Source organism: Temnothorax americanus, unplaced genomic scaffold, assembly GCF_048541705.1.
Source record: "Temnothorax americanus isolate GAGA-0224 unplaced genomic scaffold, ASM4854170v1 Scaffold48, whole genome shotgun sequence".
In the NCBI taxonomy this organism is placed as follows: Eukaryota; Metazoa; Arthropoda; class Insecta; order Hymenoptera; family Formicidae; genus Temnothorax; species Temnothorax americanus.
Window position 1 is genome coordinate 883994 of NW_027509635.1, and position 24722 is coordinate 908715.

At 36.5% G+C, this 24722-nt stretch overlaps 1 protein-coding gene across 4 annotated transcripts in view; it reads left to right on the forward strand.

The window, feature by feature from the left end:
• Positions 1-24722, forward strand: part of Mmp2 (Matrix metalloproteinase 2) — a 234661-nt gene extending 209939 nt beyond the window's left edge. For all 4 annotated transcript variants that reach the window (XM_077417229.1, XM_077417228.1, XM_077417230.1 and 1 more), the window contains 5 exons: positions 19830-20230; positions 20718-21016; positions 21280-21383; positions 21711-21983; positions 22374-24722. In XM_077417229.1, coding sequence (XP_077273355.1) covers positions 19830-20230; positions 20718-21016; positions 21280-21383; positions 21711-21976 — 1070 coding nt within the window. In that variant the 3' untranslated portion in view covers positions 21977-21983; positions 22374-24722. The remainder of the gene's footprint in view (positions 1-19829; positions 20231-20717; positions 21017-21279; positions 21384-21710; positions 21984-22373) is intronic.

A 24722-nucleotide genomic window follows, 5' to 3' on the forward strand; every position in this document is an offset into this window, starting at 1 on the left:
CCGCGCCGCGGCACCGTCGCCTTCTAGGGATGAAAGCGAGCAGAGTCTTTCTCCATTACCCTCAAGCTTCATTCTTTTTCGTCGGATTACACCGGAAACGCGAGCCGCCTGCTTCTCCCGAAAAGCACATCCGCTTGTTTTTTTTTCCGTTTTCCTCCTCTCGTGCGTGAAGAAAAATGCATTTGCAAACGCGAATCGGTGCAAACGGACCGTAATTTTCTGTCTTTGTATCATCTATGACATCCGCTTCGTTGATTACACGCTATCGTATCGAAACTGTACGTGTCTTCGCAATTTTTGCGAGAAATCGTGCGAAAAAAGGAAGGGAAAACTGTTACCGAGAGGAAATTGTTTGCTCTTCGACGCTGTGATTTTACCGAATTGAATTTTGCTCGCAGTTGCGCTCAATTACGGTTTTATCATAAATTGATAACGTACGTACGTTTTTGCGAGTAATTTAACAATAATGAGAATTGCTTTTGCAATCTTAAGGTAGTCGTCTGTCAGGGCATGTATTAGATAAAGTTTTCGATTTCGGATTTTATATCAAATTATATGATCAGCTTTGCAGTCGATTTTTTCTGTGGCTCCTTACCGACTATTTACTCTAGAAAATCGATCTCGAAAATCACAAATTTTGCATTACTTCATACAGACGGCCAGAAAAAGAAGGCTCTATCACGGTTTCAATCACATATTTTCGCATTTTTCGATTAGATGAAGTGAGAAAAAACATTGCTTTTTGTACATTAGATTTCGAAGAATCCGATGCAACCATAAAATATATAGTTTACCGGAGATTTTGCTGCTAATTTTTTAGTTTATTTTAGTGAAAATGCGGTAATCGAGCAGACATTTTTTGGTCGAGGTGAGGTTGGGAAGACTTGGCAACGCCGCTGGCTAATCACCGTAGTTGCAGGTTATGGGGCTCGTCTTTCTTAGCCGAATTGGATAGTGATTGACACCCCTGTCATGCGTTTTGAAACCCTTTCTCACTAATTGTCAAAATTCAATCGAAATGATCAGCTGATCAAAACGGAGTCAAATGAAAAAAATCACATAATTTGGAAAAAGTAACATACTTTGTCACGTATGAAATTTTACATCATAATTCATAAAGTTATTTTTCCCTTAGCAAAAATTGCTTGAAATATATAATATTTCTGAACGTAAAAACCTACAAACAGTCACATGACTAGCACGTAGCGAGATGCCTACTTTAATGAAAAATATTTATAAACGTTTTAACTGTCATATATAGAATCTCGTTTCCCTCTTGTTTTAATTCTTTCCATCTATTTTATTGTTATTATACTTTTATATCGGGGAAAGCTCGACACCGGGGTAAACTTGACATTAGGCTTTTTGTCATTAAATCTATCGTAGAAACATGCCTTTCCTACTGTAAATGCGTCTTTATGTGCCAGTATTATCAACGGAAGTTGTTGACATTCTGAGATATGGTGTAATTTTTAACGCGATATAAGCGTTTTTGACGGAAAAAGTAATTTTTCTGATCTCTCAAAAATTTCTACTCTTTCATCGAGCACTCTTTTATTGCGAATTTACCAGTAAGTGATTTTGATGGGAAATTCGATGCTTTATATGAATCCGATAATAGTTTTTGTATATTTTTAAAATTTTTATATTTTTGGAGTGACAAAAGTGAAAAACGATATTCGGGGCAAAGTCGAAACCGCATCGTTTTATCGGCTCCCAATAACAAACGTTGCTTGTCATGCAGCTATATGACCTGTGACAAATGTGTGCGCACGTCTAACGCGAATTTACTTGCATAAATTGTTTTTCAGACATGATAGTTTAGATGAAAATAATTGAATGTTAAATAATTTTTGTTCTCATTATTTCCAATGTTTGTTTTACTTAAGGAGGTTCGATGGCTTCATCGGAGGGAGTAGTGGGACGCGGGGGTTCTGGAAACAGCGCACTAGCGTTTGAAGTAGTGGGAATGAAGGGGATTGCTCTGATTGGTCGCCGCGTGCGTATAATGCGTGCTGCTGTTCACGTCGTTCACGACCGTGGCAGTCTAGCAGACGAAAAATCAAGCAATTTATGCTTTAATAATTAATTTTTCTGTGCGGTAACTTTCCCCTTTCTTTCGCTCATTTATTTGTAAATTATTAAGTTACATGTGCATATGTTTCTTTCCTTGTCATTTGCATTTTTTCTTGCACTTATTTCATTCTGAAGGTATATGCAATATATCATTTCCCATAAAAACCTATGTTAAAAATGCAGCCAGTTTCATGAAATTTTAATATGTTGTTTTGGAATGCAAAATAGAATTATGTGAATTTTTTGGGAATTTTTTACCGTCCCGTTTTGAAAAAAATCTAATCCAAAAATTGTACTTTTTAAGTTTTTGGAGTAGATTTTTTTTAAAACGGGACGGTGAAAAATTCCTAAAAAATTCACATCATTCTATTTTGCATTCCTGAACAACATATTAAAATTTCATAAAACTCTGCATTTTGTTGTGGCCATCGAACCTCCTTAATTCCGAATTTTTACACTTTCTAAATACACGAAAACCAATGTATGTTTAGTTTCAGACAATAAAAAATAAGTTCCAGATCAAATTGTGTCGATCAAGCAAAGTGTCGAGTTTGCCCGGGAATTTTTCAATTTGAAAATTTGTCTTTGCGTCACTTTTCTTTTCCTAGAGGCAAAACTAAGCAATGTACAGCAAAACTTTCTTAAGCAATTTTGTACCTGAAGGAACACTCTTTAAATATGTACTATTGAATTGGCTTGAAATATTTATTATAATGATAATTTTAATTAATTGTTGAAAATTGCCTTTGAAAAAATCGTGTCGAGTTTGCCCTGGTCTCCCCTATATTTTTTTTTTATTTTTAGAATTTGTTATTTTTTTATGCAATTGTTTTCTTTTTAATGACAAGTGGACATCGGGGACCTCATGTACTGCATTTTTCTTCTTATTGTTACTTATTTCTGCATGTCTGTATTTTTTAGTTATTATACGATTTTCCACGGAAAAGAAGTTTCCAGCGCAATATACTTTATTCTCTTTCACTTCTCTCTCTCTCTCTCTCTCTCTCTCTCTCTCTCATCGTTTTATTATCATTGCTAGAGCGATTTACTGTTTGCAAGGAGAGGGAAGACAAATACGTTTCCGCGGAGGTGCGTGCTGAAGAAGCACACTTCCAATGAAAAAGCGGCTCCCGCGGGGAAACCCGTGAGAGGGATGCGGTCATCAAAGTATCATTTGGAGTATCCTTCAATTATTGTGCCCCTCTCGTGTCGCCGACTCGGCGAGATCGCCTCATTAACCTATCCGAGTGGCTCTCGTCTAACATTTCTTTGTGCCTTGGCATCTCCGTTACTCTTGTTCAAGGATTCCTATTTTATTAATTGTGACTTGAAAACTAATTGTGCTCCGTAAAAAGGTAGGAAGATGTTATACGTCTTGTACGAGATAGGAATTGTTAAGTTTAATTAATGTCCAATGACGGTACTTATCCCGTTATTCCGCTCGGCAACAATAAACGAGTTTGACTTAATTGCATTAATACGTTATTTTTCTCTAATATTAGAGAGAGAGAGAGAGAGAGAGAGAGAGAGAGAGAGAGAGAGAGAGAGAGAGAGAGAGAGAGAGAGAAAGAGAAAGAGAGAGAGAAAGCCAAAGTAAAATTGTATTAAGACATCGCCTGCAGTTTAATTTCGTAAGTGCTAACGGTAATAAAAGCTGCTTTTATATTTATAATAAATAACGCGATGTCGCGACAAACGCGGGGGGGGGTGTCTCTTTTCAATTCGGCCAATTATACTTATCGATACATCTTATGATTAGCTCAAGCACTACTCTTTTTATTCTTCCATTCATTGCGTTTCTTTATATTTTGATGCGGCCGAGCGCGGTAATCTATGTTTGTTGGGAACTTTCGCGACTTCCTCTCTCCGTGAACTTCTTAATCTCGCCCTCTCGAACTTCGAGGGATGAAAAAGAAAGAACGAGGAACGAGTTGCAACGTAGGCGGAAAGAAGTTAGGAAATCTGCAAACTTTGACGATATACGTGTACAGGGCCGTCGCCGCGCCAGCGGTACAAGGCGCTTGAAAACTCGAGCGATTGTTGTTGAACACGAGATAATTTCTTCTACTCCAGCTGCTGCAGCAACAACAATCCGACCAGAAGTTTATTTTACTGTAAAAACGAACGAGAGAATTTCGTCTGCAATTATTGATCCCTTAGTCTTTTTTTAAGGAAAAACATTTGGCGAATTTTTTTCTTCGGAAATTATTCAGATTTAATTTATTTAGTATTTGTAGAAATTCTCTCATGCGGGGGTTTCTCCTTTTTTTCTGAAAGTGTTTAAATTTAATTTATCTAGCATTTATTATTTAACATTTATTAGCTTACTTAAATTTTTACATAATTTTGAGATATATTGAAGATTTATATATAAATATCTGTATTCTCTTTCTTCTTTCTCTCTCTCTCAAATAGTATCAATTCTGTACAATCGTGATTTAAATTTATCTAAAATGTTTACGACTTGAGCTCTCGACTCTTGAAGTGAAAAAAAATCGCACTCGCATTCCTAAATTGAAATGAAGTTAAACTCGAATTTTCTTCAAGTGAGACCGAAGGAAAGAGGGAAGGGAATGAAAGAGGGTGTGTTATCGTATCCTACGAGTCTACAAAGTCGAAGGAAACATTCGTTCCGTAAAATACGATCGAAGTTCACGCGGAGGTCAAAATCGAGGAAACAACGTTTCCATAGTGCGGGCATGGTTTATTCCGGGCACGAGGACAAAGGTTATTGGGGGTACGGGCTTTCGCAAACGAAATTGCGATGGTGCCCGGGTCCGACCGGTGGTTTATGGGCGACGAGCATACGTGTCGACGGCGTACATCACGTCGATGGACTCCGGAAAAGAGTGGAGTCGTGCGTCTTTCATCTTTCGCGAGAAAGTGTTTAACGTCTTACTTTTTACTTTACTCTGCCGCAACCCTTACAAAAAAGTATTACTAGCTGGTTAGTAATAAATACTTATTTTGTGTATTAATAATACTAAAATTAAGTATTTATTAGTACTTGAATCACTGTGATCCAAGTATTGCATAGTATTTTATTACTGGTCAGTAATTTATGAAAGTAGTATTTAATACAGGACGAGTATTGAATACTTAGTATTAAATTTCTGATGAGAAAGCATTTAATACTAGGTGAAAAATACTTGTGTAATAAATACTTGTGTTGAATTACTGATGAGTATTTCAATGTTAGTACTGAAGTACTGAACCAAGGATTCCATGTGTAATAAATCACTGGCCAGTATTTTAATATTAATACTCAAGTACTGAACTGAATATTCTATGTGAAATTAATCACTGACCAGTACTACAATTTGTATAGAAACATTATAATGGGTGTAATTCCTGATAATATTAAGGAAAAGAGATAAAAGTAAGGCACAAATACATTTTATAATATATGAAGGTCTGTACTAATTCGTCGTGATAAAAGTGTACAAGTTTTGAAATAGTACTAAAGATATCATTTTAATATCCAATTCAAAATTTTATTACTCTTTTTAAACTGAATTTGTTTCCTAAGATGATTTTTGAAAAATTATATATTTGTGCTCTGGTTATGACACATGTAGACTATATATAACACTTACATCAAATTAAGAAGTAGTCTACCACGTAAGGCAGTTGGCTCACGATCCAGAGGTCCCGAGTTCGATCCCACCAAGGTAAGTGTTTTTTAAATACGAGAAAATATTTATAATTATAGACTGCATCTTAAGAAACAAATTTAGTTATAAAATAGCAATAAAATTTCGAAAAAAAAATAATTTTTTTTTATGCCGGGTAAATATCGGAAATCGAAATATCGGTGAGTAATTCAATACTAAGCACCAGTAGTTCTGTGTAGTATTAATCACTACCTATAATATTTATTACTACCAGTATTTTCTCAGTATTTCCCAAATAAATATTGACAATATTAAATCACTGAGATTTTAAGTATTTAGTCAGTAATACTTTTTTGTAAGGGTAATTTATAATTACTATCTAAATTTTATAGAGTAGTTTCGTCATTAATATATTAGCGTGAGTGCGATAGTCATTCTAAAAGAGAGGGTTGTCACTCTGATTTGAGTGAATGCGGAGATTCATAAGGTAGGAGTGAATTTTTCACTCAGCTTTTTAGAGCGACTGCTCTACCGGAGTGATACGATCTCGGTTTAAAGTTATAGTCATGAATCACTATGCACTTATAGTTGCATAGCCGCCTTAACAAGGTTCAGCTTGTTGTTTATACAAGAGAGACTTAAGTTCGCAAGAGCTTCCTTAAGGTGTTTAACGCTTGGCCGCCTTTAGACACTCCCCCGCGAAAATTTACGCCTCTTTCCTGCTAGTTGGTATGCTCCTCGCAGCTGTTTTCCCGCTGCCATATATCTCCTTTGCCGGTCATAAATTGGATCTGTTTGTTAAGCCTATTATGGGGTTGTTTTGATGTCAAGTAAGTTTGGGTACTCTCTTAGTCTTAAATCAAACTTTGATACCGCAGGTACTGTCAAGTTGTTCAGAACAGAACACACGCGGACGACCGAAGAGAAATGTAATCCATAGAAATTGTAAATTAAAATTCAAGTTCCATTTTTTAAATATTTTTATTCATATATATATAGAACAAACGTTAAATCCTGGCGCAGCCGTACAGTAGATGTTTTCGAGGGAAAAAATTTCTTTTTCCTGGAATATATTTTATGGAAAACAACGCGTCGTATTCGCAATTGCAATATGTCGCCAAGAAGTTAAACCAGCGAAATCGATTTACGAGGAGAATATCGATGAAATTGCGAAAATAGTTATTTGTGCAACAAGTGCTGTAAGATGAAAATTCAAGGGTGCGGAGTTGACGCACGAGCCGAAGGCGAGTTTTCATCATATGCGAGGGAATTTTCATCATCACGCATGGCTTGCACACCCTATTTTATGTTGCAAGTGCGTGGAAAGTGGTCTATCACGCACGCGTAGCGTGCGCAATGGGCCACTTTCCCTGCACGTGTTACATAATAAACATTTTCACCGCTTCATCAAAGCACCATAAATCTCGACCTACAGCAGTTTTATCATGGCAAATAAACCACTACAATTCTCTCTCTCTCTCTCTCTCTCTCTCTCTCTCTCTCTCTTTCGTTCTTACTGTCTTTTTCTTTTCTTCTCGATTTCTCTATTTGAGGGCTTTATGATCTGTCCATCAGGATGGCCCGAGGCCTCCGCTCTTTGAGATAGGTACGCCTCTGCTTCTCGTTTGAGAAGAATGGTGTTCAGCAACGATACCGTTGATTGCGCACCCGTTGAATTACAGCGATCGAGAACTTATGGAAATTATATCATCTTCGTAATATGAAAACGCGTAAAGACACGTACTATAATGAAATAAAGTACACATAAATTTATATAGTATAGGTAAAAATTTGAGAAATTAGATGAAAGCGAATGTAACAAGATGTAAAATTATAAAATAATTACAGTTCATAATTTACCAAAAATCTGTAAAAATTTGAAGTAACAATATAATAAATTACAGACACTCAGAAATCACAATAATGAAATAAATTTTTGTATTATTGAAAAATATTTTTAATTAAATAAAACTATATTTAAATGTTTTTATTTTTTAAATGTAATAAAATTACTATTATTAATCATCTATTAACTAATTCAAATGTTTCAGTATGTTTTTGCGATCTAAAATCTTCCTTCTTTTATTCGTTTCTGTCAACTATATTATTTCCTGCTTCCCATAGATACATAAAGGTTGAAAAGAATCGGATTGTATTGTACTCGCTGCGATAGAATCATTTTGACCGGTAGCGTTTCAAAAATTTAATCTCGTAGGTCCTTAAACCACCGAGCCGCAATCCGCAGATTTTTCCAGTCCATCCTGTATTTTCCGCGAGGAATTCTAGAAAAAGAAAACGAAAGGCCTCGGCGAATCAATGCGGTGAAACCGCTTGCCGTGAAATATATACGAAAGTGCCTTTGTCGGGGATAATGAAGGACGGACGAAAATACACTTTTCTTCTTTACGTTCGCGTAAGCTCGCGCGTTCCGCCGAAGCACGTTGCCCGCAAAGCTTTTTTTCTCGCCAACTTTTCAATCCACCAACGGCGAGGAAAAAAGACCCAGTTTTCTCTCATCCGCGATTTCTTTTCAATCTCTCGACCTATCGTCAATATTAAATTACGTGCCGTACGTATGAAACATCCTCATTCCACATTGCGCTACTAACATATATCAAATCGTCCGATTCAATAAAATCCACTTTTTCCTCTTGCGTTTTTCTTGCGCGTTCTCTCTCGCTTCTTCTCATTAATTTTCGACGAACTCATCGAATTTTTTTTAGCCGTGCTTTAATTAGTTTTTGATGCGGAAATTTCTCTTGGGAAAGTTCACGTGGAATGCTTGTTGCAACAAAAACTCTGCGCTTAGCGTCTGATGTACATTCTAAAACAGCTCGAAACACGCTCATCTTCATTTATATCAGTTACTTCCGGTTTCATTTATCACATTCCTAGTCTCGAAAATAGTCTTCTCTCTCTCTCTCTCTTTTTCTCTCTGATGTAATTATAATGCTTAAAAATTATAGGTGATGGCTATATAAATTTGGAATATATCTGCAAACGCGCGGTGTTAATAATAATAATCCTAATTGCAAGTCCAGTAATACATTTGCCACCGAGACCGAGAAGACGGAGAACATTTGTCCGAAAGCGTTTTAAGTTGCATTGAATGGAAGTACTTCCGGTTCCGCCGGGATTTTTATATCAGCCAGCTCGTAGCTCGCGAGCTTATGACGCCGTAAAGAGTGGCGGTTGTTTCCCTTCATTTTTATTACACGCGCAATATACCTCGCGCGCACTCGCGGCAATAAATTCCGACGTTACTTCCAAACCGGACGAAAACATCTCTTCCGGTATAAACCTGGGGAGAAAAAAAGAAACAGTGTCGAGGCTTGATGATGATATACATTCTTGAACGACATCGCCGCATGATTATTCGTCTATATACGTCGTGTTCATCTTTCTCGCAGCAAAATCATTATATCGCTGCTGTTTTCTTTCTCGTATCCGTTTATCTTTTAACTGGCGCCAAAGTTAAACCCGTCGTTGTGTCTGGATCGCATTTGATTTTTAGGAATCATAACTTCTCACATAGTCGCTATAGTTGCTGCGCGTTAACGCGCGATCATCTAGGTTTACTCGAATGGATGCGGCTTTTGGAAGATAAGGCACTTTGTGCCGCGGGAATAAAATCCGCGATTCTCTTCTTCTCCTCGAAAATCTATAGGTATTACAAACAATTGTCACTGACTGACAGATTGACTGATTCATCAACGCCAAAACTCTAAACCTAGAAACATGGAATTCGGGAAGTATATTCTTTCCATGTGTAAGCAGCACCCAGTAAAAAGGGATTTTTAGAAATGTTATTCAAAAATGTTTAAAAATTAAGAAAACTAATATCTGCTTATGAATATCGTTCTCTTAAGTTTCACGAAAATAACATTAGCTTTATTCAAATTAACGCAACGTAATAAAGTTTGAGACTCCGGCGACAAGGCGAAGAAAGAGGGAGTAGCTAACTTCTTTATTATAATCGGAAATTACTGGGCGTGACGAAAAGATCACTTGTGCCCGATAGCGGAGGACGAGAGAGAGAGAGAGAGAGAGAGAGAGAGAGAGAGAGAGAGAGAGAGAGAGAGAGAGAGAGAGAGAGAGAGAGAGAGAGAGAGAGAGAGAGAGAGAAAGAGAGAGAGAGAGAGGGTGGGAGGGAGGGAGGGAGGGAGGAAGAGATTGATTGATTGAGCTTTATTAGCCTTCTCGGCTATTTTTTTACATAAAATATTGTTAAATTAATTTTTCTACATGAGGTACAATATATTCTCTTAACCTAAGTTTGAAAGGTTCAATTCTTTCGCATTGCTTAATTTTTATCGGCAGGGCGTTATACATGTTCAAACCTTCATAAAATATACTTTTCTGTGCGCTTATCGTCTAGCGATATTGAATTCTAATATTCTCAGTCTGCCTCGTTTGCCGTCCACTCACATCTCCTACTATTTCTATCCTATTACTTAAATGTTTTGGCATTATGCCTCTTACTATCTTAAAAATAAAAATACATACATTGTACATTAGCCTCTGTCTTACATTCATAAACTTAAGGGTTTGCAGCATCAATTCTACCTTTGTATATCGCGAGCATTGCAGTATGACTCTCATGGCACGGTTTTGTGTCACTTGCAATCGATTCAGTTGCGTCTCACCCATGCCTATTAACATCGTTGCGCAATATTCAAAGTGAGGCGCTATGATAGACTTATACACAGTACATCGAGTGTACGCCGATATATCATTTTCTATTCTATTCAGAAAACTCACTTTTTTCCCTATTTTCTTTAACATATAATCACAGTGATTCTCCCAACGGAGTTTACTATCGATCATTACACCCAGATGTTTCGCTATCTCGACACGCTCAATTATAGTTCCATCCAAACTTTTTACTATTATGTCTGTTTTTATTTCTTTTCTTATACTTCTAACTATCATATATTTGGTCTTATCTGCATTCATTTTTAACATATTCACATTCATCCATTCTTCAAGTATACCGAGCACCATATTTAGTTTTATTTCTAATTCCTCACAACTTTCTCCTGTTACACTTGCGGTCGTGTCATTTGCAAATAATCTAAATATGCTTCTCTCCGGACGGACTTTAACTATATCATTTATATATAAAATAAACAATAGAGGTCCTAATACTGATCCCTGTGGCACGCCATATACTGTCTCAATTATTTTAGAACATATATCATTGAATCTAACTTGTTGCTTTCTATTACTTAAATACGATATTATCCATTCCAGTACCACTCCTCTTATTCCATACTGATATAATTTTTCCACTAATCTTACCCTATCTATTGTCTCAAACGCTCTCCTAAGATCGAGGAATAACACCCCCACCATTTTTTTCTCCTCAATTATCAACTTCCATTCCTCGATAAAACTTTGAATTGCTGTCTCACACGACTGCTGTTTCCTAAATCCCGATTGGTATTCGGTTATTATTTCATTGTCTTCTAGAAATTTTTCCAACTGTTTTTTTACAACTAACTCTAATACTTTTTCATATATCGGTAACATATTGATCGGTCTATACTCGCTCGCTTTTTTTGGTTTGTTTACCTTTGGTATCGGTATTATCGTGGATGTTTTCCATCCTTCTGGAAATTATTTACCTGTCCTAAGCGAATCATTTATTACCTCTACAAACTCATCTTTTATCACAGGTAGCACCATTTTCAGTATATCACTATTTATCCCTTCCTCTGTTCCGTTCTTTCGTGGTAGTTCCCTAACCATTTGTTCCAGATCACTTGCACTAATTTGCTCAAAATTTTCCATAATTTCTTTATTCTCGATTACATAAATAAGTCTCCTACCTGTGCCTTCTATCCCCTTATTACTAATGGATTGCACAATGTTGCTAATACTTTTTACATAATATATATTAAATTTATCAGCTATATTGCATTTTTCTATGTCTTCTAATATTTCAAAATCTACATTATCGACACAAATCTACATGTTCTCTGAACCCTTTTGCTCACCTTTAATTAATTTTTTCAAAGTTTTCCACATTTTTGTAGGATCACTCTTATTATTATTTATCATATTCTCATAATATTCTTTCTTTTTTGCCCTAATAAGTTTAACTACTGCATTTCTTTCATTCTTGAAATATCCCCAGTCCTGTTCTTTACCTGAGCTTATTGCTCTACTGTGAGCCTCATCCCTTCTATCTGCTGCCATTCTAATTTCATCTGAATATCACATTTTCCCTTCCCATATTTTCGGAATCTTAAACTTTTTCTTAGGTGCTACAGTATCCATTGCACTTACTATACTATTAACAAATCTCTCCGCCCTTATACTTATATCTAGCCTTTGACCTTGCTCAGTTCTTTCTTCCATTATTCTAAGAAATTCATCTACATTAAATTTACTATAGTCCCTGCCTCTAAATTCTTTTTATTTATTTCTCTTTTTATTCATATTAGATTCTATTTTTAGCCATGCATGGTCCGTTATTTTCGGTTTCTCATTCACTTGTACCTTTATTTCTTTATTCGAAAAAATTAAATCTATCATTGTTCGACTATCTTTTGTAACTCTCGTTGGACAATCAACGTATTGCCTCATCCTTAGGTTTTGCATTATCGTTAATAATTTCTTTGTGTAAAATGAATCTACCATTATATCTATATTAAAGTCCCCTATCACTATACAGTCATACTTTATTATTAGATCTTCAACCGTATCTTCCAAAAATCTCACAAAATCGCCATTTGACGCACTCGGCGAATGATACACTACTGCTATCATACCTTTATACAAATTCTCTCTTATTTCTACCACCACGCACCAACAATTTGACACTATCTTTTTCTTATCAACTATTTTAAATTTAATATCATCCCTAACATATATATATATATATATATATATATATATATATATATATATATATAACAGTACTCCTCCTGTGTTTCTATTTTCAGCATCACATCTAACTATACTATATCCCGGTACATTGACTTCACTATCCTCAATTTCTACAGTCAATCTAGTCTCGGATAACGCTAGAATCGCAGGATTCACCATCTTCATAATCTGATGTTGAATTTCATCCTTATGCGCCAAGAAGCTTTGCGCATTCGTATACCAGAGTAATTCCGCTTCTCCCTGTAGTTGCTATTTTGCATCTTTCCAGCCGGCTCTTTTTTTCTCTTCCTCCAATACTTTCTTAAATGTCGGACATTCCGAATCCAGCGCCTCGTGTTCAACATTTATCTTCAAGTTGTACGTCTGATTCTTATAGATACAGTTTACACACCTCTTCTTCGCCGTCGTACATTCATTCGCCTTATGATTTCCTGCACATTTATAGCATGTTTCCTGTCTCGTGCAATTCTTGGAAATATGGTAATAGCCCCAGCATTTAAAACATCTTCTAACACTAATATAATTAAATATAGGACACTTTCGCCACCCTAAATTTATTTTTCCTCTGTTTATTAGTGAATTATGAGTGCTTTCATCCACTTCAATTATTACGGATCCTTGCTCAGTATCCTTATCTTTTCCTCTTAATATTTTCGTCACTAAGTGCATACAGGATTCTTCGCCAATTCTATTCTGCTTCTTGATTGTATCTATCAGTTTATCATTCTCCATTTTCATTTCTTCTCCACCAACATTAATTATTTTAATCTTTGGTTTCCTCTTCTGTGGCTCAGAGACCTTGACCTCCTCGCCCATTGCCGCTTGTACCGTCGTCTTTAGCTTATCCTTCTCTTCTTCCGTCTCACATCCTAAGATCACTGTCCCTTTACTTCCCTTTTTTAATTTGGTAATTCCTATTTCCATCTTGGTTATATCAATTTTATCTTTAATTGTTTTCTTCGTAATTTCACTCTCTTGTTGTACTTTTGGTTTTATAATCAAGATATTTTCTTCCTTCCTTTCTTTAATCACATCGCTATATTTTCTTGTCGCTCTACTTGACGGTCCATATGCCCCTTGCGTCAACATTTTTCTCAATTCTTCTATTTCCTGTTTAATGCCTTCCATCTCCTCACGGACTATTTCTTTTATCATTGACTTGATCTCCTTTTTACATGCTGCCTCATCTTTTAATTCTTTCACTGTTTTTACAAGCCAATCTATTTTTCTATCATTATCCTCTGTTCCACTCGCGGCTGCTACTTTATTCCCGCTGCTTGGCGCCGGACTCATTTTTGCAGGTGCCATTGCTCTTCCTGCTGCTGCCACTGCTTTATTTATATCGGCTACGTTATCACCATCACTAATAATTAACTTCTCGAATGGGCCAGGACACGACACCAAATCGCGGTTTCTATCATAAATTTTGTGCTTAGATACACAACCTGGATGGTAGACAAGCTTAGCACAGGACTTGCATGCTATCACCTCCGGTTTTATCGCCTTCTTACATGCCGAGCATCGATACTCGGTGTATTCCTCGTTCATTCTGCTAATATCGGCAGAGACAGTTAATTGACTCGTCGCTTTAACACGTCACTTTCACACGTCAGCGTTTTGTGTTCGTCGCCGATGTCTACCTGTCGTACGAGGCTTCGATGACCTCTGTACGAAATGCAGTTCTCGTGTCTATGTATCAACATATTCCGGCTAGATAACACTCATGGCTACCCCCGGTCTATGCAGATATTCGTTACACAACTTTTTAACACTCTCCCTCACTTCTAACCACTCAAAAATTAACACTTTTACGGAGCGATGTTTCACACGTCTGCTTCTGCTGAGAGAGAGAGAGAGAGAGAGAGAGAGAGAGAGGGGGGAGAGGGAGAGACAGTTAGAATATTGGAGGGTGCGAAGGCAGCGGCAATTATCGAGCGCGTCATTGTAATTGCATCGACGCCATTGACGGTCGGGAGTCGAGATTAGATTCGGTGTTCAGGAAACGGCTCCCTCATTCCATCTATCTCCCTCTCTATCTTCCATAGTCTATAGATTACGCTAATTGGTAGGTCACTGGCGAATATTAATTATTATTCGACTACAGAACCGTGCGGTGTTCATCCGTTAACGTCGCGCGAGCTATCGCATCCACATACCATTCGATAAGCTCCAGCTGATTTCCTGCACGAATTTCTATCCAAATGGCGCACAAAGCACGCCAATCGCTCGCAAAAACCGCCGAGAAGTTCGACCCTTTTAAACCTGCATTCTTTTGGATATAAAACGCGCGCGCGTTTGTGCACACACATATGTGCGCTCATTTTCGATCGTACGTATTTAAAAGAATTTGTACAAAAAGACTTTCGAGCGTTTTCGAACGTTTTCCACATTTTTGCACTTTTTTAAGTATCCTTAAACATACTTTCTTAAATATTTGCAGAGGAATGTTCCAAAACAACTTTTCATATAAAATATTATCACACCGTGTTTTTATTATAAAAAATTGTATCACCCCTGATTTTGTTGCATATATGTATTACAGCATATATATTCATGAAAAATGCATGCAGTATGAAGATTGAGCGATGCAATCCTTTATGTAATGATATTTTAATATAATTTTTAAATTACTTATACATATATATTGCATATATCTATACCTTAGAGGTAAAGAGAATCGTATATCTATTTTTGAACATTTCGAGAAAACATGGTTTAAAGTTTTAAATAGTGAAATAATACATTTTTTAGATATAAAATAAAAGTAGCGCCTTGATTTATTAAGTTTTTAATCAAGTAATTTAACTGACATGTTTAATAGTAGAACTGCTAATAACATGCTGTCTGATTTAAAAATAATTAGGCACTATAAAGATTTTCAAACTTTTAAGAAAAACAAAACAGTACGTGTTGCTAATACTTTGAAAATGATTAAAAACAAATAATACTGTGTTGAATAGTTAAAACAAATAGTAAAGTTTCTCATATGACATTTTTCTTTGGAAGTATTATATAGCATCACTGTTCTATTTTTCTTAAAAAAAGTAACGCTTCCAAACTTTTGAGCGGCAGTGTATATCACATAATATTTTTTAAGACCACTTTGAGACAGAATTTGATAATTTTAAGTATTATTCTCTCGTTCTACCTTTCTCTCTCTTTCTTTGATATCTTAATTTGTCATATACATAAACATCTTTTGTTACGGTCGCACCTAAAATTCAAGTTTATCGCGCGAATTGTGGATCGCGCAAAGTAGATTTTAATCGTCCTGCCATTTTCCGTTTCACTTGCATTTACCCACTCGCGGCGCGATCCGCGTTTATTGTTTCATCTATGTATCTAATCGGCGTCCCTCGACACGGGTTACATTTTGCCCGAACAATCGATAGCGTAAATTTTGTACACGGTGGTGGTATATATACGTATACATGTGTAACGCTGTACACGGGGGAAATGGAGTGAATCGTTGCCCGTGCGCCCGCACGCGTGCATGTTACACGTATACGCGTCGCGAGGAAGAGCTTATATTCGTAATTTCACCAGTCCTATCAATCCGGGGTGTGTTTTGCTCGTCGCGGCCGCGCGGAATTAACGAGCGATTTGCCCGCGTTGATACAACACGTCCGATAGGGAAGGGACGCGGAAATATAAAACGCATCGCGCCAACACGTGGCCAACGATAAAGCCGAATTTTAATCTCCCGCGTTTGTCATCAATAGCTAGTTTAGTGCTCTGTAATGGCAATTTGATATCGCCAAGTATCTTCTGCCACGGCGATACGTTTTCTCCTCGCGATGCGGGTGTGATTTATGCACCTAGCATATAAATTTCCTGTCTCTCTCTTTTTACTTTCTTTAAATATACATAACATAAATACAGAATACAGAGATATACGGCGCTGTCGCTTGTCACTGTGCACATCACCGAAAATCTCACAATATTGTCTATTTGTCCAAATGTCAAACGTACGATCGAATCCGTATACATATTTACGGGAGACTGACTTTTTTCTTCCTCTCTCTTTTGTAGTCATTTCTTATTGGTGAAATTAAAGTGCATCGCACTATAATTCATAACGCTCGATCATTTTAATGGCTGAATTTATATGCGGACTTAAAACGCCAATCAATCACATATTGTTTGACTTTTGCATCGCGCATTTACTTGTCGCTAAATCGAATATACGTCAATTTACGTGAAATCGAATGTCGATCGGAATGCAATGTAATTATTATCTGGCAGTCCGAGTAGCTGTTTAACCTCGATCAGACGAATTGATGCAGTTACATCTTGTTCGAGCGAAAAAAAAACTAAGATAGAAACAATAGAAATGTATACGATTGCCATATAATACGTCCGTGTTATGTAAAATCGGGAAATTCAATTTCCCGGGAGTGGAATTTTGGAAATTCCGTGGCGCAAAATCAACCTCTCATGCGCGCGGAGAGGCATTTTAAAATGTTTTAAAAGCACCATCTCTCCCCCCGCACCACCTCTCTATTGTCAATCTCGCAAAGTAAAATAATGCTCGTACAATGAGAGTCAATAGCCCTCCGACAAATTGCAAACGCATTCTAATTGATCGCTCCGATACTCATCGAAAGCGCACGGTTTGCCGGGGGGAAAAAATGCACCCATTCGAAGCTGGCAAATAGTTTCGACAGGCTAATTAAGATCGTGACGGCTGATGATACTTCAGGATAATCACTAATCACAATATGGGAGAAATTGAAGAGAGCAAAATTTTTTTTTGATGAACTTTGACTCGATCGAAGCAATATTTGATAAGTACCTATATGTACTGAGAGAAAAAAAATAGTTGCAGTCATCACAAATTTACTATAATTTTTAGTTATTTTCGGTGCTAACTACATTTTTATAGTTATTTTAACAATGCGAATTATAGCTTACTCAATACTACATTATTGTCGTCATAGCTTTAACATGCATTAAGTATTCATCTAACCGTAACATGGTTTTATACACTACAACCTGTGATTTATGCAGTAAGTCGTACTATAAATATGATAAAAATGACTACAATTGAAAAATCTATACATATAACATTATTTACTAATATTACAGCAATGATAACTGTAAAAAGAAGAACCTTGACCTGAATTATTTTACTATGCATAATTATAGTCGCAAATACCAAATACTTTTCTTTCAGTGTAAAAAACAAAAGAATGACGAAGAGCATGTTTTATACATTTTAAGATTTTTATACATGCATAGGTATCTGTTTCATATATTTAAAGTTTTATATTTTTAAAAGTTTCCTTTTAATAGCGACGCGCGCGTAAAAAGATGGCGATGCATCTGCTAATTACGAGTATTCCGTCGCGTGATATCGCTGCAATTATGCGAGTACAATGTTCGACCGATGAATTTACCTTTTTTTTGTAGAAGCTGCGCTTTTTACAGACACACGTCTTGTTACAAATTGTCCGATATCGACCTCGCCCGTCCCAGAATTTCTTTTCACGGTGCGAGATCGGCACCGGGATCCTGAAAGGCGACGGGATGAATTCGTCGCGCGCGGATGTAAAGAGCGAGAACGGAATCAGCTCTTTTTGCTTTGATCCTTTCGCATTAGCGAAAATTCTACCCCTACTTCATATACAAATACTTTCAAAACCAATTTCCAAAAAGATACCGATTCCCAAAAAGATCGGTAACAAAAACTGTACACATCATGGCGCTCCCCGTAAAATTCTACCCCTACTTCATATATAATTTTTTGCGATTCGGTCAATTAATTCCAAAAAAATTTGAAAAATTTCTGATACCGGCTTCCAAAAAAATCGGTAACGAAAAATTATACACTTTATAACATTCCCCGGAAAATTCTACCCCCATTTCATGTACAATTCTTTGAGATTCGGTCATTTATTTTCCGAAAATTAAAAAAAAATTAGAAAAACCGGTTTCCAGAAAATCGGTAATAAAAAACTATACACATTATGACACTCCCCGGGAAATTCCCGAAAAAATGAAAAAATGTCGAATACCGAAAAAGATCGGTAACGAAAAATTATACATTCTATAACACTCCCCGGAAAATTCTACCCCTACTTCATATACAATACTTTCAAAACCAGTCGAATATTTTAAGAGTACATAAAGGACATACATACATACATACATACATACATACATATATACATACACACACACACATTCATTCATTTATATATATATAGATTTTTATATAATACTAGCTGGTTACCCGGGCTTCGCCCCAGAGGACATGTGTATTAAGACACGCAAATAGTCTATCTAGTCTAGTTCTCATCTTGTTTAAGTACATGATTTTAATTACACTGATTTAACAATTATGTTTGGCTGAAACGAAACCTTCATGTTTCACACTCTTTTTTTAAAGCATTTTGCAAAAAATATCGTATTAATTATATATAATTAATACAATATATTGTATATACGGTATAATTTATCATATTTACGAATATTCATCAATATATTCTGGAAACAATTAAATCTCGCTAAAAGCAAAAGTCTCCTATCTCTGATGCTTATTCGCTATCACAAAATTCTTCCGTTTTGAGTCATCTTTTTCCGCAATTATACTTCGAGCACAAGAACCGCTGTCTCATTTTCGGCGAGCTCGCTGCTATTTACACGAGGTTTCAAGTAAAACAAGCCTCAAGTTTCTCGCGGTGCGGCACGGCGGCCGCGAGTTCGGCGCACGGAAGATACGAAAAGTTTCGCGACTCTTCGAGAGATAGATCACTTTCCCCTTTTTTTTAATTGTTGGAAAATACTCCAAATACACAAAATAACGCGAGTACTCGGTATATAAGTTAATAAAAAGCGGTAGCATAAAATAATTAAAGGTATCTTCTCTCTCTCTCTCTCTCTCTCTCTCTCTCTCTCTCTCTCTCTCTCTCTCTTTCCCCCCTTCTCTCCTTCTCCCTCTCTCTCTCCCTCTTTTTCTCTCTCCCCCTGCTTGATTCAGATGCTTAATTCAGATTTTTAATTACTCAATTAGTCATTTATGATCTTCTTCAATCAATTTTTGGGCCAATTTTTATTTTATATGTCACGTTAAAGAAAAAAGGTTCCAATAAATTTATTTCGAATTTAAATTAGTCACGTTTTTGTTTATTAATTATTTTAAATGGATTAATTTCGCTGTTGAATGTTAATATTGACAGATTTACAATTGAATAAGCAAAAGAGAACAGAACGTAATGGATGAATAAAATAATTATTTCTCAGGGGCTCCTGAAGGCAAACTGTGGGGCAATATACCGGGTGGTCCATTGCCACCAGAGCAACCACCACCGATACCTCCGACGACGACTACAACGACGACGACGACGACGTACAGGCCTTGGAGGACGAGACCCACCAGGCCCAATCATTATCCGGACGACGGCAGGCCTCGACAACCGGGTCGTTACCCGCAGAAACCCGACTACCGGCCGCACAAACCCCATCGGCATCACACGACATGGCCGGCGACGACGACGACGACAACGACAACGACAATGAGGCCCACACCGAGGTTCAGACATCGGTGGACCCCGCCACAGCGGGACGACGTGCCCGACAAATGCGACACGAGCTACGACGCCATCAGCATCATCCGCAGGGAGGTCTTTGTCTTCAAAGGACGAGTAAGCAGCGATCAAAATTAAGAAGAGCAAAAAGAAGGAATATTATATAATAAGGAATTAAAAAAAGAATTCTTGCTGTGTATCTCAGAACGATATGATAATGAACCTTTCAGATGTCATTATCTCGCTTTATTGCAAGGAACTAAGAAGAGTCTCTATATCTACATTATTTTCTAAGGACGAGAGAATGAGTGCTCAGTATATTTTACATTATTATCTGTTTGATTCTCGAGCATAAAGATAGAATAATTTATGATATATTTTTAATTGCTATATTTATTTACATCATCAATATTTTATTAAAATTAAAATATTGTATTAAAATAATTATTATGTACCTATACATTACATTCATATATCCTATATTTTATATAATTTAAATTATACGCGTATTTTCTCTGCGGCACAGTTTTCGAGGAACATAATGAATTAACAAAATTAGAATCTCCGCATTGAGATTCTAATCCTCTTTGGTACCGCGTTGCAGTATCTATGGCGAATAGGCGACCAGGGGATCTATGAGGGATATCCGGCGGAGATCACCAGGTTGTTCAATCTGCCATCGAGCATCAATCACGTGGACGCCGTTTACGAGCGACCGGATAAGAAGATAGTATTTTTCATTGGTCGCGAGTATTACGTCTTCGACGCCAACAATCTGGAGCCGGGTTATCCAAAACCGCTCACATATCTGGGATTACCGGCTGCCCTGCAGAAGATCGACGGCGCCATGGTGTGGGGCCACAACGGCAAAACTTACTTCTTCAGCGGTTCCATGTATTGGAGGTGATTGTAGTGTAATTTATCAAATCAGATTTTATACTTTCTCATTTTTTATTGCCTAGAATTCAACATAATGTCAAACTTTCAACTTTTGTATACAGCAATCTTCGACTGATATTAAATTGAAAGATAATGTTAATTTAGATCGAAGCTCATTCGATCGGACGTATAATGAAATTTGTAATCCGATTCATATTGGGCTTCTACTATCTTTTTAATCCATAAATAAAATTTAATTCTCCAATTTAATCCTCTGCCCCACGCAGGTTCGACGAAACTGTTAATTACGTCGAACTCGATTATCCCAGGGACATGAGCATGTTCGCCGGCGTTGGGAATGACATCGATGCTGTTTTCCAATGGAAAAATGGTAAATTTCGGAAATTGACAATCTCGGACAAAATTATTTCATTATAAAAATAATTACTCAAATACTATATTAATCTCAGACAAAAAATTCTGTTATACAGATAAATAAATTTAATTTAACTTTTAACGCCAAATATAATACATTATTAACGAAGATAATGTATATTTTTTGTAAAAGATAATTCTATAGGCAACCATATATTTTGTTTCTTAATATTTCATTCGACTTTGATTTCGATTCTTGATTTTTCTAACGTTTTATAAATAAATCTCTTCTGTGTAATTTTGTTATCGACTTTCTACTATAACTTTTTCGCTTTTTCGATAGGCAAGACGTACTTCTTCAAAGGCAAGGGCTTCTGGGAGTTTGACGATCTCAGGATGAGGGTGGCGCACGAGAAACAGAAATTGTCGGCGCCAGTCTGGATGGGTTGTCCACCGCCAGACGTGGAGACCAACGATATCGAAACCAACCTACCCAGGAAGTCGAGTATCCTCTCGGCTTCCGCCACCGCTGCCATCGCCACAGGAGAAATCACGCCGATATTTGCCACGATCGTTGTGAGCTTTATTATGAGGATAATATACGTGTAAAAACGAGGTAATTATTCATTGCCCCTGTATTCGTAAATTTTTAAAGAGTGGCATGATTGAAAAAGAAGACTTTAAAGATGATATTTTTTAGTATTAAATATAAATTCAGAATTTAGAAAGACGCCATGAAACAATATATAATCGTCACAAAGTAATAGTTATAATATTACATAATTAATATGTAAAAGTAATTTAATGAAATATAAGATTTGATATAATGTTTTGTAATAATTTAACTTCGATCCAATTTATAATTCTATTTATATAATTCTACAAAATATCACATGGCTCCATGGTTGGAATAAAAATTAGTAGCTAAATTTTTAATGCAATTAAATCAATTATTTGAAAATAGGCGAGCAGCTGCTGTCACATATATTTTTCTGTCTTCTTTCAGAATCATAACGCACGTGATTTCTTCCTGACGACGTGCGTCGGGGAGCATTTTATACCTCACATGGAAATTTCGCGTGCGAAATACGAATACCAGAAAGTTAAACGGATTTTTGAAGTGCGGACATCGGTGGATTGGTGAACACAGGGGATGGAAGATTGTTCGTACATCGATTGGAGTTTCAAAGCAATGTCTGCGGCACATTCGCATCCACGGAATCAACTTTCGTAGCTGAGCCTTCCGATAGAGAGATCGCGATTGTAGCTCGCGAACAAAGCTTCAAGAATGTAATCAAATTAATTTGTGAAGGATTCAAAGAAGATATATGAAATGGTTGACGACAAATTATAAAATTTTGAAATATGATATTACGAGGAAAAGTTTTTTTCTGCATACTTTTTACTTCATTTTTATCTGGGTGATAAAATCGTATTGACAGTTAATCTTCTCTCACAAAGAGCGTGTGACTTAGATCCATATCATCAGTCCTGGATAAACCGCGCCATTGTGCTGCGCAGGAGCATATTTTTGTATACTGTCTTTTTACATGGCCGCATTTATATACGAAGTAATTAACTTAAGACGTAACGCTTTTATATCGCATAACTGACGAATGTTGTCAAGTCCTCGAAGGTGCGAAAAGAAACGGAGAGGACATCTCGCAGATCTTGCGATAATAATTTACGAACTACCACTGCCGAAAATCCATCCAACTTTTTTCGATATTCTTTTTACAAGAATTTTTAAATTGAGATGGGAATCCTCAGTCATACATATTCTTAAAAAGCGCCTACTAATTACGTAGCAGACAGTGCTGATTGGACTGACTTTATTCAATAATTACTGCCTTATTAAGCATTATAGAAAAAAATTCAGGACTTTTTGATTCAATTTTTGATAAGGAATACCGCTATGTAATTAGTGAGCACTTTTAAAAAAACACCCTGTATATCCCTGCTGAGGACTAATACGCGCCACCAAGAAATTCCGTGATCCTTCCATAAATCGCGATGCAATTATTAGTTGGAATCGAATCTTAAAACGACAAAATAGTCGGTTCCGACAGAGCACATATTTTATATAAATATTGTATTAATTATTGATACCGTATAATATTTAGCAAAAGAGGACACGGGCAATAAAACGCAGTGTCGCCAGTTTTGTAAACTGTGATATTTATATACCGCGCGCGATCAAGTAGTTAGTGTAATATCAAGAAAAAATAGCACAGAATCAATCTCACAGATTTATATACAGCGCTGGTGTATCTGAGCGAGCGTATTTTCCGATTTGTTTCAAGCCGATTTCTTCTCAGCGTAAGACAGCGATAGTTTTTAAGCTCTTGGGAAACAAAGAGTCCCCGCGATCGCGGAGCGCCTCTTGTCAACCTTGATCCGTTCGTCGACAGCAGTGAGCAGCAATTTTGTGGCCCGTTGAAGATGATGACGCGTGTGCAATAGGAATCTTTCCAAGAGTATAATTATCTGAACTTCCAGTGGAAGACGCGAGATTACTGAAATTTATAGCCATGTTTTGCAGTGATAAAATAATAGCTGAATTGACTATGTAAGAGAGGACACGTTGAAATATGCGCTTGCCTGGATTACTTCTATAATCACTTCTATTGTGTATATTATCCTGTTGTATACATTACGTTGTATTTATTATTTTAGATTCTCAATTACTGACACTTCAATTTATAAAATTCTGACCTGAGTGGAGGTAATCGAGAGCGGAAATAAATAACAAAATCTCATTTCGCATTTAATTTTCAGTAGACTTTAGGTCAGAATTTTATAAATTGAAATGTCTAACCGAGAACCTAAAATAATAAAATTGTAAGGGGAAAGATGAAGGTTAATTAAATTTTTGCAAAGGAGAAATTGACTGTAGTTTTAATATCGGGATCTATACGTCTCTGCGAAGTTCGTAGTATTTATATTTCCAACGTACACACCCCTGTATATATATAAATATATAAACATGTTTTATATAATTATATAAAAGTATACTATAAGCCGCGCGCGTATTGCAGAATAATGTACTATATGTCCGTGAAGCGCGCAGCATTGAAACGAAGACAAACGGTATAAATGATATTATATTTGTTTTTCGTAACTGTCTTCTGGTTGAGTACCATTGTTATGGAGAAGCAAATGCATCGGAGTGATGCGTCCTGCAGTTCTACTAGGAGGCGAGAATTCCTCCAACCCTCGGTTTATTCCAAACTTAAGGGAAAATTAATGTAATGTGCTGATTATATGCTCTATACGTATTTTATATATTGACAGTTCGTGCTTTATTTGTGTATATACAAAAATAAAGTGATTTTACCAAACACACTTAACGACA